Raw genomic sequence first — 14748 nt, 5'->3', positions numbered from 1 at the left:
AAACGATGCATTACATTAAGTTGTTCTGACCTTGAAATTTATGTCTATCACAATTGTGACTGAAACGAGTAAATACTCCGTTAAAAATAAAATAAAAGCAGGCGTTCTAGATACCTTCTAGAGATTTACTTTGGCAGTGATTTTCTTATTTAATATTCTCGATGTAAATTACCGTCTACATTCCCAAGAGTCAAATCTCGTAAGTTTTCGACAGAATATAATAATAATCCGTCGTTTAAATGCACCATATATATTCTACTAGCTGAACCTCCACTCTCTATACAGCGCATCATTCACATATGAGCATGGATCTCCTTGTCATTCCTCACATCTGTACATGTCCCTTTACAGACACAAGTGAAGGACGTCTTGATAAAAATCGACAAGGGAAAATGAAATCTTTAAGTTTTACGTCCCACGCTTATGCCGGTTAGGCTAAAGGAGACGGTGAAGATGAGAAATGAATAAAATGGTGGAATGAAGAAAGTGGGAGGAAACGGGATAATTCCGAGAAAACCCACGCATACGGTGTTTGTCCGCCACAAAGTTCACTTGGCGGGGGCTGGAATCGAACCCGGAACCCCCCCCCAAAAAAAAATCGACAAGGGGTGTCAAAGTTTTTTTTTTTTTTCGATTACTTTTTCAATAGCTCGCACCGTTTGCAAGATTTACGCCTACTGCCGGTTGGAGTTTCTAATTTATATACGATCAGTGTTTTTTCTTCTTGTATACAGTACGTAATAACCAAACACATTACACACACACAATTAATTATGTCAGTGATATATGGTGTTCATTGGGCAAAACACTCTAAACAATAAAGATTCGTCTTAGACTGGAGAAATGGTTATTCTTCGTGAAAACAAACGCCGGAGAGATATACTAACCCCGTACACGTGTGTGTGGTATTGGAATGTGTAACTCGTAGGATACGATGCTATACTTTTTAAAAAAATTTCAACACTTGCCGTGTACCCCTAAAAAATGTAATACAGAAATAATGGCCATTTTGTAAACATTCAATTAGAACTGAACAATCTTCACAAAATTTTCAATCGATCAGTGAAAACTGTATTCTTTCTAGAGCTTGTGGTTTCTGTATCATCTTTATTATTAGGTATCATCTTGGCCTATTAAAATTATCTGAAAGAAGAACTTTATTTGACATTAAACTGCTTCATAATATTTTATTTGGTAAGTTACCACTGATTGAGACCGATAGTCTTGGTGTTTCTAACATGGCTAGAAGAAACTTTAAAATTTTCAAATACAACCCAAATTTTAATGATGCGCCTATATATAAATGTCTGTGAAATGCAAACAACTACTTGCATGTCATTTATTTATTTATTTATTTTACACCTGACTTTTTTTTCTATCCAAAGAAAATTTACGACTTATCACTTATCATAATCTATTTTTTTTTTCATAATCACATTTCATCACTGTCTGTGCATGCCTTTTGATTTGTTCTCTTTTTTATTATTTGATTGTAATTTTAGTTGTGTTTTATGTAATATGTTTGTTTGCTGCTATTGTATGTATTCTTTTTTCTCTACTTAATAATATTGTATGTATGATTGTTTTATTGTTTACGTACTGTACTTAGAATTGTAAATGGACTATAAGTCTGTAACTTCCAATTAATAAAAATATATTATTATTCCGTTGCTGGTTTATGCCCCCTTGTTCTCTGTGAAGAAAAATATTCAATAAATGTATCAGGATATTAACTTCAGTAAATCAGAAAAATGCATTTAAAAATCGATAAGCAGGGAGTAATTCCAAAAATAATAGTTTATTGTAATGAGAAATCTAACTATCTTGTCCCCTATAATCTCTTATTTATTCCAACTCAAATATGCCGCAACTATGTTAGTGTTCAAGAACACAAGGTAGAGAGAAGACATGGTCATTTTTTATTCGCGTTTTTAACGAAGGCTTTCCTTCTTTTTTACTCGTTTGTTTTTATAATTTAATTCATGCTCATCTAAATGTACGCTCACACGTTACAATTAATCCTCTCGCGGCCACTTATACTAATTCCACATCATAGTACACGTTGCTTTAAAAAAGAACTCTTTTTCGTACAGATATACAACAGTTTGAACGATATTCTCAAATATCTGAAATATCAAAAAACTGAAACTTGTGTCGTTATGTGGCGAAATGTATACTGCACTTTCAGTATAAAATTGTCTAATACTCACATCTGATCTATGGGAATTGCACGAAGGGACCACTATCCTAGTATAAAATATTCTTAATTTTAAACCTCTGTCTTCATTGTTCAACGACAGAGTTGCTTTTTGCATACCAAACGAAACAATGTTACATACTCTTCAACCCGAGCAATCGTTAGCCATACTACGATCAATAATGTTATAGTTTTGTAAATAAATAAAATAATAATTGAGACTAAATTACACTATAATTTTAGTGAACCGTTTCGGCAGTCATTGTCGTCTTCATCGGTAGCTCAAGGTAACCACCTGTCACTTCTCAGAATGTCATCTTGCACTTTTTAAGTGTGCCCAGTCGAACAATGATGATTAACTCTTACTACTGCATATCCTTTGTACTCGAATAACTATTCTTTTCAGTGAACTTTCTTCCTTACCACTGTAAACACATTACACTACACTTTTTGTAACGACAAATGTGCTAACCACTGAAGAACACTTGTAAGACTGTTGTTATAAACATTGACTTACAAGATTATATACTTTTAAACTTACTGCTCAATTGGTTACTGAATTGTGTTCTTGGATACATAGTTCACAATTCAAAATCTTACCTGTATCACCAACTGCTGTTCGTGTTTAGGACATTCAATTCTCTCCGGAATCATCTTCAAGCGTAGGCATAATACAAGCCGGAATCTATTTTTTGATTACATTATTATATCACTTCAAAAACCTTTAAATAGGAAAATCGGCACCAAGTATTCCTGGGCACTGCTGTCAATTCTATTCAAACTTCTGTGTTTCTGTGCAAACAAACCTGATGCCGGGGCCCGCGGTAGCTCAGTGGTAGAGCGTTCACCTCTGGTGCTTGGGGTCCCGGGTTCGATCCCAGCCCTCGCCAAGTGAACTTTGTGGTGGACAAACCCCGTGTGCGTGGGTTTTCCCGGGGTTCTCCCGTTTCCTCCCACTTTCTTCATTCCACCATTTCATTCATCACTCATCATCACGTCTCCTTTAGCCTAACCGGCATAACCGTGGGACGTAAAACTCAAATATTTCATTTCATTTCAAACCTGTTGCCCTAATATCTACCACTGTCAGTTGCTTCAACCTGTTTGTGGGCTTGCAAAATTATACAATAAAAATAATTTACCTCCTTGAGCATTCTGAGCGCTAAAAATGTTAATCGTGTCATTTTTATGTTTGAAAACCCCTTTGTGCAAATATTTACACTTGCCCACTCACTCCTCTGTTCGTATATTAAACCAGTCTTACTCTATTTGATTTTAACATTGGCATTGTTGTTTTAATTTTGTATTTTAATATTGCACTAAGTTTAATTCTCTTCTTCCCTTCAAACAAAACAGATACAGGATTTCAAACATAAAATAACTCAATTAGTACACAAGGTTTAAGTCATATTTATTCTACAATTTTACAAACTCGTGAACAGGTTTCACGCAACTAAGGGGTGGGCACCAAGAATAGTTACGGAGGTTAATGCAAAAACTCTGCTTGCACAAAAATACACAAATGTCGATTAGAATTGCCAAGAGTGGACTATGGAATACTCGGTGCCGATTTTTCTATTGAATAAAAATAATAAAAAAGTAATTACGGCTTAAATCACGCCTGCACTTTGAAGATGATTCCAGAGAGAAATGAAATGAAATAAAATCTTTAAGTTTCACGTTCCACGGTTATGCCGGTTAGGTTAACGGAAATGACGATGAGAAATAATGGAAATAGTGGAATAAAGAAAGTGGGTGGTAACTGCAGAACACCGAGAAAACCCACGCACATAGTGTTTGTCCAACACAAAGCTCACTTGCCGCGAGCTGAGATTGAACCAAGGACTCCATACACCAGAGGTGAACGCTCTACAACTGAAAAAATCTTTGAATGTTACGTCCCACGGTTATGCCGGTTAGGCTAAAGGAGACGGTGATGATGAGTGATGAATGAAATGGTGGAATGAAGAAAGTGGGAGGAAACGGGAGTAACTCGAGAAAACCCACGCACACTGTGTTTGTCCACCACAAAGTTCACTTGGCGGGAGCTGGGATCGAACCCGGGACCCCAAGCACCAGAGGTGAACGCTCTACAACTGAGTCACCACGGCTCCTGATTCCAGAGAATTGATATATTGTGTAGACTAATGTCCTAAAGCACGAGCGACAGTTTGGCGTACAAACTAAGATCCTGTGTTACCGCTTAATTACTTGGAATTTGTTAAGCAACTGCAACATACTATCATAAAGTTTTGAATGTAATACACAACCTACTTTTGAAAACTTATTATTCAATACCATACGAATATGTGGCACAATTTGTACAGTTTACCGACCACTGCTAGGGTCATGAAGTCTAGGAAGCTGAGGTAGGCACGTCATGTAACCAGAATGGAAGAAAGTAGAAACGCTTTCAAAGTTTTAACTAGAAATCCAATCGGAAAACGACCATTAGGAAGACCTAGGCGCAGATGAAAGGATAATATTAAGATGGATCTGGTAGAAACAGGAGTACAAAGTACAAACTGGATCAAGTTGGCTAAGGACAGAAGTCAATGGAGAGCCTTCTTAAGAACGCGGCATTGAGGATCCGGGTTCCATAGAGTGAGTTAGTTTAACCGAATATGTGTCATATTATTTCTTTAAATACTCTGCTAGCTATCATTTTACTTTCAGGTAACTGCAATTCTGGAAAGCAACTTGCACTTCCAAGCTTTCGGATTTCTCGTGAAGCCTTGGTCAGCATTTGATCAGTAATCAAAACAGGGTGTCTACTAAAATCTCAAAATGAAATTTCGTGACCTTTCCTTTAAAAAACCATAATATTTTGTAACATTCTCAAGAGCGAATTTGGGTGCAAATTAGGCCGAATTTTCATGGATGCGATAGAAGCATGCTTTGCTTGCGATTTGGTAGCGTCTATAGCCGCCCATAGACATTTTTGGCGGTGAATTTTGACGTTTTATATAACAAAATTTTCCAGTTTGTACTTATATTTATACAGATAAAAAAATCGTTACATAAAAGCTAAATTTCGTGCCTTTTTCTCGACTTTCATGACCGTTTCCTGATTTCGTGACTTTCGTGACCAACAGACACCCTGCAAAAGCTTCGACAAGGTGTTTTCTCGTACTGCTCGACTCTCGTGAGTCCATGTCCTTAATTTATCTATTATTATTTCTCCTGTTTTAATCTCCGCGACAAAGGCTCTAGGAAAAAGTTGAAAGCTTGGAAACTCAACTTGTTTTTAGGAATTACAGCTACCTGTAAGTAAAATGATTGTAGGGATCCCTGAACGCGTTAATAATTGTCTGAAGTGTAGTCACTTTTCTTCCCTTTCTTTTTCCTTAAAAATTTTGCAATTGAAAGAAAAATGCCGCAGTCCCTAAGCCGTTAACATAAAGACGCTCAACTTCCATTCATAACATGGTAAAGAAAAACTAACCAAAAAAAAAAGAAGAAGAAAGGATATTAATTTCCCATTTAGCTAAATTTAGAAACTTCTTTTAAACACAAGTTGCTACAAACAATACCAAACCTCCCAATAAATAGAAAATCAAATAACAGATTCGAGTCTCTATTAATAAATATAAAAAGATCGATACAAACATATGAAAATACTTACACTTCCAAAGTATTTATCCAGAAGTTCTACATAGCGGTGAATAATTTCCAGCGTTAAAAGTTCATTATCGTCTTGTTCAATTGCACAACAAAAATACAAGCTCGCATATCTGCAACAAATAAGTGAAAAATATATCTATGAAATAAATCTGTGCATATTATTTTGTCACATAATTTGATACATCATACGTTCATCTATCAAAAGCTACTACCATCATATCATGTCACCTCTTTTCAGTTAGTAAGTATCGACAGGTGGGATCTGTGACATGGTTCTGTTATTTAGCTCTTAAAAAGCTGGAAGAGGAACCGAAGCCGTCTCGTCCTTCCTAACCACAGTGTTCCATAAAAACACACAAAAATTAATTGCAACTGCTTTACATACGATTGTGCTTAGCCCTTTAGAGGCAGCTATCAGTTCCTCGTCAGAGAAGCAATAAAATAGACGCCCTAAAAGACTTCTATGTCTATGAATAGGTACTGAATGATTTACTTGACAAATTAAACACAAACGGAAATTATAAACCACTCTCGTCTAGGTGGTGTTTATAGACCACACCAAAGGAACTAGCAGGTGTTATGCCACGTCATCTCTAAAGTGTAGGGACGCAAAAATGGATGCTTTAAAAGCCTGAATTAAGTCTATGATTAGATACAAAGTTACAAGGCAACCCAAAAAACTTCTTGCTGCTTTTGACATTTCATTAATCATGAGAGGAAACGAAATGACGCACGTGCCTGCCAAGTGATCCGGAGTTAGTCTGACGATTGACCTTCAGTCATATAGGCACGTTACGCACATACACAGTCAAAGCTCGTCTAGTGTCGGAAGTATCGAAGAAGCTTGTTCGTGTGTGTTTGTTGTTTGATTTTAAAGTAGGATTGTCATCTGCCGCATCAAATCGTCGCTGACAATTGCCAAAGAAGAAACAATAAGGGATAACAAATAATGGCTTTTTGATATAGATTCAACATCCGAGGAACAGGCTCTATCTTTGATCTCATTACTCCATTGTAACCAGTACTTACACAGTGTGGCAATTTGAAATCGACTGATTTTCTTCTGAATATGTGGCGCAGCTGTGTAAGTCAACTGTGATGCAAACAAAAGACAGATGTTCCATGAGTAACTGATACCACGTGCATTGATCTTAACTGTCAGTTACGTATGTAGGCGTGGTGAGTGTAGTCAGTTGTTGCCAGTTGGATCGTGAGTTGAACATGGAACAAAGTGCGAATATCAAATTTCGTGCGCATTTGGATAAGAGTACCACAGAAACTTACCAAATGTTACAACACATGTGTACTTTTATATATATATATATATATATATCCCGTAGGCGTGTATTTGCATCGCGCAGGCGTTTCAGGGATGAATGGATGAGAGGTCAATTAAAGAAACGAACATCTGGGTACTGCAAAGACAGTGAGAATACAGGAATGGTGGTGAAAGTGAGGACACTATCACGAAAGACTGAAATGCGACACTGTCAACCCTAGCTGAAGAGTTGCACGTAAAGAAACTGTTTGGGAAATAATCATCCACGATTTCAACAGAAGGAAAGTCTGTGCCTGTTCCGTCCCCCATTCCTTAAGGGTCTTCACTACAGCGAAATTAAGCTACCGCTAATTTTAGAGGTTTTCTGCAATATATTCAAAAGAAATAAAAATATTCGAAAAGGAGAAACGTAGTGAACTAGACAATGCGATTTTTCATCTGATACCGTTATCACAACTCATCTATCTACTTTCGATTTGCAACTGTAGATAGATTTAGCATTTTTTGCGGGTTTTGTAAATAGCGGCATACCAAACGCAGATAGGTGAATTGTGGTAAAGGTATCACATGTAAAATCGTATTGTCTAGTTCACTACGTTTCTATTTTTCGAAAATTTTTGTTTGTTTTGAAGATATTACAGAAAACCTCTAAAATTAGCGGTAATTTAATTTCGCTGTAGTGAAGACCCTTAACAAATGACCAACAAAGGGACAGGCTTGATCACTGCAAAGAACTGACTGCTACTTCCAATAGAGTTGAGTTGATTTTGAGTTTAACGTCCCGTTCAGCAGCGAGGCTATATGAGACGTGGACCTACTGATTAACGTGGAATCCGAACCACATGAGCTCCCGCCGGGAATCGAACCCGGGCCTCCCACGCCAAAGGCGCTTACGCTAACCGCTTAGCCACGGAGGAGCTCTGCTACTTCCAATAGAGATCCTAACTTTCTCCTGCATACCGTTGCTGGGGTTGAGAGACTGAATTTTCAATATGACCTGTGGACAAATTGTCAGAGTGTAAACTACAAGTCTCCTAACAAGCAAACAACTGCGCCAGTCAAAATCCAAAATCATGTTTTTGCTCATTGATTTTTTTACGACAGTAAGGATATTATACATACAGAATTTGTGCCTACAAGATAGACAGTTAATGCCTCATTTTACCTTGAGATATTGAAGCGGTTACTCCGTGTTACACGCATGAGGCCCGAGTGTGGGGGTGATGTTTCAGTGGAGTCTGTTCCACGACAACGACTTAAGTCACAAAGCAGTGACTGTACAAGACTTTTCATCCCAAAATTGGATCTACGTGTTGTCTCACCCGCTCTACTCACCAGATCTGGCTAAGTGCGATTATTTTGTATATTCTAAACTCAAGTCTGCACTCAAAATGTTCGTACTTTGATGATGTAACGGCCATCAAAAGGACTATGACAAGAGCATTCAACAGCATACTACAAACGGATTTCCAGCAATCCTTCTATACAGTAACGACCAGGGCGCAATGATGTATGGATGTAGGAGGATCGTACTTTGAATGATCCAAGGTAAGACACTCTCTATGTTCACTTTCTTTTTCTTCTACAGCTCCAGTCTCGATTTCAAATTGCCGCTCTATGTATACATGCACTACTTCAAGTTTGAGTATTGAATTCGTATAGCTTGGAAATCTATAAAAACTATATTCATTGTGAAAATATCTTCATTTGTTTGCCTCGTAAACACGAAACATTTCGCTGGATAAATATATTGTCATAATGTCAGTATTACTATTAAGTTAGTAATATTTGGATACAACTTTGGGTGGGAAGGATTAGTCGAGGTACACTCATGTCCAAAATGATTGTCGCATATCTATAATTTTCTTCTTGTAAGAATATAATATGATAATGATTTTGCGGGGTACTTTTAATATTGATACTATGTGAATAGTCGGGAAATGTATATTTGTGGTAAATTTCATAGGGAAAGAATTATAAATACGAAAATTAAAATGAGTAAATCAAAATGTTGCTAAATGGACAAGAAAGTTTTATTTTCGTTTTATTGTTCTTATTTACTGCTCTTTTGACATGAAATTTGCCACATACATGTCTTTGCCGATTATACACATACTAACATTATAAGAAATACCGGGCGAATTCGTTATCAAATTATATTCCTACAACATATTTATAGACATGCGACAATAATTTTGGACATGAGTGTACATCTGTTGCTTGGTTACTCTGCTTATCCGCTTATGGAGTAATGGTATCTTCCTATAGAAAAATCAAAGAAGGGTCTTCTGTAAGACACCCATTACCTCCCATGAGGATCTTTTGCCAGTAATAATGTTTCAGTTTCTCGGAGTTTCTGCATTATGGCTTGAAAGGGTCATACCTTATATTACAAAAATACTTTAGTCTGCTTAACCACCTCTATAACTTTGTCCTGCAATGTACAATTTATTTATTTTTCTAAATTCTAACCTTCACAGAACATCACCCAACTGAATGCAAACATTTATTTTATTTATTTATGTTACCCTTGAAGTTTCAGATTACACTTATACAAAATATTTGGGATTATACACGAAATTTCCACAATCTTTTAAGAAACTTACCTCAACTCTACAACTACTACAACTCTGAAATAAAAAATTATTAACGAGTTGTCTTACCTCTTATATACAACTTTAACATCTTTCCATTCCAAAAAACTACACATTTTTGGTTTCCTTGCCAGAATGGTCGTTATCAACTCCCGCGTTATCTTCTTTTTCAATTTATCTGGATGGGCAACGTACCATTTTTGAAGGCGAAGCTTACCCTGACGACTAAACAGAAGCATGAACTGCATCTGGAAATTCACAAAATAGTATTCTTTTTAAATAATAGTATTAACCCACCCATGATATGTCTCAGTAACGAATTCTTTAAATATTTCAAGAAATCAATCTATTACTGAGACATATTACGGGGATCAGACGTCTTTCTTAACAAGGTCTTATTATATATGGTGGGTGGTAATTCATTCTCTATTGAAAATTATTTACTCCTAAATCCTTAAACAATTTCAATGAACAGAAATAGTTTTGTTCCCTTCAATGGTAGAATTTACTGTAGGGTGCGACTAACTCGTTAATGTTAATGCAAGTATCAATGGCGGAGCGTTTAACCTTCAGTGAGCGGGTACCAGAGGTATGTTTTCAAGAACTTGGCTGATTCTTTCCATTTCATCAAGAGTTTGTTATGTACAACAAACACTTCCTCTCCCCAACCTGAAATAAGCTTCATTTGCCCCCAGGATATTGCCGAAAAGATCGGCCCAATCTTCATACCAAGCACGCATCATTATCTCATACTTAAACTGGCGATCACAGTCTGTAATTCCTAACAGCAATGTGGTGTCCATGGACGAAAATTCAACCCTTCCTTCAGAAGGGTTCGGATTGTTTGTCCAGTTAAACCACGTCTTACTGAATTTCATTCTTTGAACAGTCCATTATTTACTTAACCACACTAGTCATATGTAGGTCTGTTGTTTTACACATAAAGTAATAATAAATGTTTTAATTCATTATAATTTTAGATAAATGAAGTTTTCTTTAGATAATTCATTTAAATAAATGAAGTCTTTTGTTATTTCTTTGATTTTACGTGCAAAAATTTTATTTTAGTTTACTTTTTTATTTTACTCGAAATTCCAAAAACCAACTATGCGTGTACTTATATAGTATATGTATAGGCAGAGAAGTTCTGCAAAACAAACTACTTCATAAAATATTCCCAATCAATAGTCAAAGGCATAAAGGGAAACAGGAGAAAACCCTGTGCTTAAAATTCACCAATTTTTTAAGTTTTGGAGTGGGAGATCCGAGTTCGATTCCCGGTGGACGCTCATGTGGTTCGGATTCCACGTTAAAACTGTAGGTCCACGTCTCATATAGCCTCGATGCTGAAAGGGACGCTAAGCTAAAGTCAAATCGAATCAAATCAATTTTTTTTTTAAGTTTTCGTGAGATTCCTGGACTTTTAACGAGTAAGGTGAACACTGTGACATTTCTAGGTTTTCTAGACTTTCCAGGTCGATTGGAATCCTTCTATATTATACTCTATGGTTCAACTACTTCAATACTTTGCATGAAAAGACATATTTATAAAGAACAAATTTCTGCACGTGAAAGAATTACATACAAAGAAATACAGCTGTATTGTAGGTTTATAAGTGTACGTTACCAGTGTAAAATCATTACACGTGCTTTACGGCGGATAAAATAAATGAAAGATGACTATATTAGGTACTTTCCACCGGCAGTGCATTTCTGCACAGTGTACGAAAGCTGTATTTTATGTTCATAAATGAAGCGCTATTCCTACGAGGCCATGACAAGTGCTACTGAAACTCGTATCATTGTCAAAACCCTACGGTTTTCACTACCCTCGCATACAGATATACCCACCGTCGCTGATGCGTCTGCTCCCTTTGGTGGCATCCCCGCGATATCACGTGGGCCTACCACTTTTGACCGTCCTTGACTCGCTTGGATAACATTCGTACCTTTTACTAGCCACTTAATACGACTGGTTTGTTTTTTTGCACTGTGACTTTTATGCTATACAAATTTTGGACGCCGTATTTAAAAAAAAAAAATCGTTAAAGAATTGTAAATTTTCAACAATTACATACTTTTGATGACCCCCTTGAACTTTATCTATGCCAAGTGAGATATTTTCATGTTGCCCAGCGCAAATCACTTAGGAAATAATAAGGAAATTAGTGAAAGAATTATGATTTTTCGACTATTATTTCAAGTGCTGTGCCAAAACTAAGCGTGCACGATTTAGAAAACAAAATAACGGTGAAAAGTTCCAAAGTTGGGCGTCCGTTTCCAGCAAAATTTTTACAATTTACAGGAAATATATGGATGATTTGATCGTTGTGTACTTGATAATATATAAGGGTCTCGAAATATCTGTTTATGTTATATATAAGCGGTTATAAACATGGGACTATGCGACGAGCGGAGGGAACTACTTGGCGGAAGGTAACCAAACAGTTGCATTGTGGGAAAGTAACGAGCATTTATGTTATCAACATGGCGAATGTACAATCCGCGGCAAAAAACCTGCAACATGAGGATGTAAGTTTATTGTGAAACTACGCCTAACAGCACAGGGAATGAACATAACGTCTAAGTGGAACGAATCACGTCAGGATAAACCTCAGCCTCCTCCCGTGCATTCTTATTTTGGAGCAAAAGACTTCGTCATTTCGCAATAAACTTATATGCTCATGTTGCAGGTTTTTTGCCGCAGATTGTACAAGGGCAATGAACTAACAGTTTTAACATTTGTGAACCGATACGTTGATAACGAGCAAAATCTTTTAAAAGTTTGTGAAGAGCACGGATTAATGAGCCTAATAACAAATTGCAGAAAATGTGGAAAGGAGATGACAGCGAAAAAACGTGGCGAAAGCGGACGCCTAACTTTGGAATAAATGCCAAAGTAAGAATACAAGTGCACAAGGTTAGAATACAATTTATGTAGTTCAGTTAGCCCCACCTGAAAACCGAAGTACTAACAAAGGAATAGCGTGTTGTAAAGGCAACTACTATATACATCCCATGATGCAACGATTTCACCTATTTATAGGTTTACAAAGAACATACGTCACAATTGCCTGCAACCGACACGTACCCCTACATCATGTCTTTGCTAATTTGACTACATAACAATAAAGATATTGGCACATATTTCTAGCTAGGCCTATCCCCGGAATTATAATCATTATTTTTCAAAAAGATAATTCGCTCAACACTCACCATTTTGACATAAATACTTTAAACTACTAGACCTTTTATACCATTTCACACTCACTTTAACAAATTTTTCCTTCAGATCACACTAAGAATAATTACTCTTCACAGCCATTAACATAAAAAAATATATAAAAAATATATTGTAACTGTTCACATCAGCAGAACTTCATCCATCTTGCTTTCTATCAACACGACAACAATATTGCCAGGTTCTGGCGTGAATGTTTTTGAAGGTAACAGTAAAAAAAAAAAATAATAATAAATAAAAAACACCTGCGTTACTGAAATCATATCGCAAATCAGTTTGTCATGTGGGAAACGTATACTCCATGTTGCGTTTAAGTTAACCATTGCGGAATGAGGCCGAAGACACAGTTTTCATATTTTTCATATTCTTTTTCGTGTTATACTCTTTTACGGAGAATAGGGGTAAGAAGCATACTTACAATCATGAGCTATTTAAAAACTCTAGCAAGAAATACACTCCTACTGCCTTAGAAAGTTTTCTTAAAGATATTTAAGATTGTATATATATATATATATATATATATATATACGAGGAAGGTTTAGTAATTATTGTCCACGGGATATTTAAAATACTTGAGCTGGGATGGCTGATGGGGGATATTGTAGCCTAATGTCTTAGATGCCTATATGCTAAATCTCAGAACCATAATATTCTTTTTTGTCGTTTCAGGTGTGAGAGATGACACCTAGCTTGAAAAATTGAGAAAACCGAACAATGAGCTGTCATCAAGTACCTCCAGAAAAAGGGGTTAAGCCCAAAGGAGATTCATGAGTACATGATCAGTGTGTTGGGTGATGGGGCTCCTTCCTACCAGGTGGTAAAGAACTGGTGCCGCGACTTCTGTTGCGGCAGGGAAAGTTGTCAACAGGCCCCTGGTGCTGATCCTCCAACAACAGCATGCACTCCAGACAACATTGATACTGTGCATGATATGATTATAGAGACAGACGAATCACGGTGCAACAGTTAACAGACATCATGCGTATCTCTGTAGGCTCAGTGGAAACCATTGTGCATGAACACTTGGGATTCAGAAGGTGTCAGCGCGATGGGTACCCAAAATATTATCTCGTGAACATCAGAAAGACAGAGTTCGATGTTCAAGGGCTGGTTTGGAGGTTATGGGGCCAGACCCGAAACAGTTCTGTGATCGATTTGTGACAGTGGATGAGACGTGCCTCCACCACTATGATCCCGAGTCCAAACGACAGAGCCTGGACTGGCGGCACAGCAGTTCGCCTCCTCCACGCAAGTTCAAGGTGCAAGCATCAGCACGCAAGGTTATGGCCACAATTTTTTGGAATGCAAAGGGTGTGCTCCTTATTGACTACCTGGAGGTTGGACACACTACCACGGGATCCTATTATGCAGCTCTAATCCCTAAGTTACGCGGAGCAATCAAGGAAAAACGGCGCGGGGTGTTGCAGCTGTTCCACCAAGATAATGCTCTGGTCCACAAAAGTCATCTTACTGGTGCCGCAATTCATGCTGCTGGTTTTGATATGTTGGAACATCCTCCCTACACACCCGATCTCGCCCCTAGTGACTTTGATTTGTTCCCAAAGTTGAAGGAGCACCTCAAGGGGAAGAAATTTCACTCAAATGCAGCTGTTATTGAAGCTGTAGAGGAATGGCTCACGGCTCAGTCAGAGACTTTTTTTTAAGGCGGCATAGTGGCTTTACATCATAGATGGGTAAAGTGCATTAGTATGAAAGAAGACTTTTTGGTAAAATAATATATATTGCGAACCTAAATGGCATGACAAACTTCTTGGCATTTGAAGGCGACGCTCCAAGTTCCCTTTAAATGCTG

The 14748-nt window shown here is 37.2% G+C and overlaps 1 protein-coding gene across 4 annotated transcripts in view; it reads right to left on the bottom strand.

Annotated features, from left to right (window-relative positions):
- The window catches only part of AP-1sigma (AP-1 complex subunit sigma-2), a 92050-nt gene extending 78926 nt beyond the window's left edge, over positions 1–13124 (bottom strand). For 2 of the 4 annotated variants that reach the window (XM_081756850.1, XM_081756851.1), the window contains exons 1-3: positions 12911–13115; positions 9764–9942; positions 5823–5931 (exon numbers count right to left, since the gene is read on the bottom strand). In XM_081756850.1, coding sequence (XP_081612976.1) covers positions 5823–5931; positions 9764–9942; positions 12911–12913 — 291 coding nt within the window. In that variant the 5' untranslated portion in view covers positions 12914–13115. Of the gene's footprint in view, positions 1–5822; positions 5932–9763; positions 9943–12910 lie in introns of all 4 variants that reach the window. The other 2 variants (XR_014131301.1, XM_081756852.1) reach the window with 2 other exon arrangements.
- Positions 13125–14748: the final 1624 nt, after the last annotated feature.

Source organism: Thermobia domestica, chromosome 4 (assembly GCF_964235325.1).
Source record: "Thermobia domestica chromosome 4, izTheDome1.hap1.1, whole genome shotgun sequence".
NCBI lineage: Eukaryota > Metazoa > Arthropoda > Insecta > Zygentoma > Lepismatidae > Thermobia > Thermobia domestica.
Note: the sequence above shows the minus strand (reverse complement) of the source record. Positions and strands in the feature narration are given on the sequence as shown.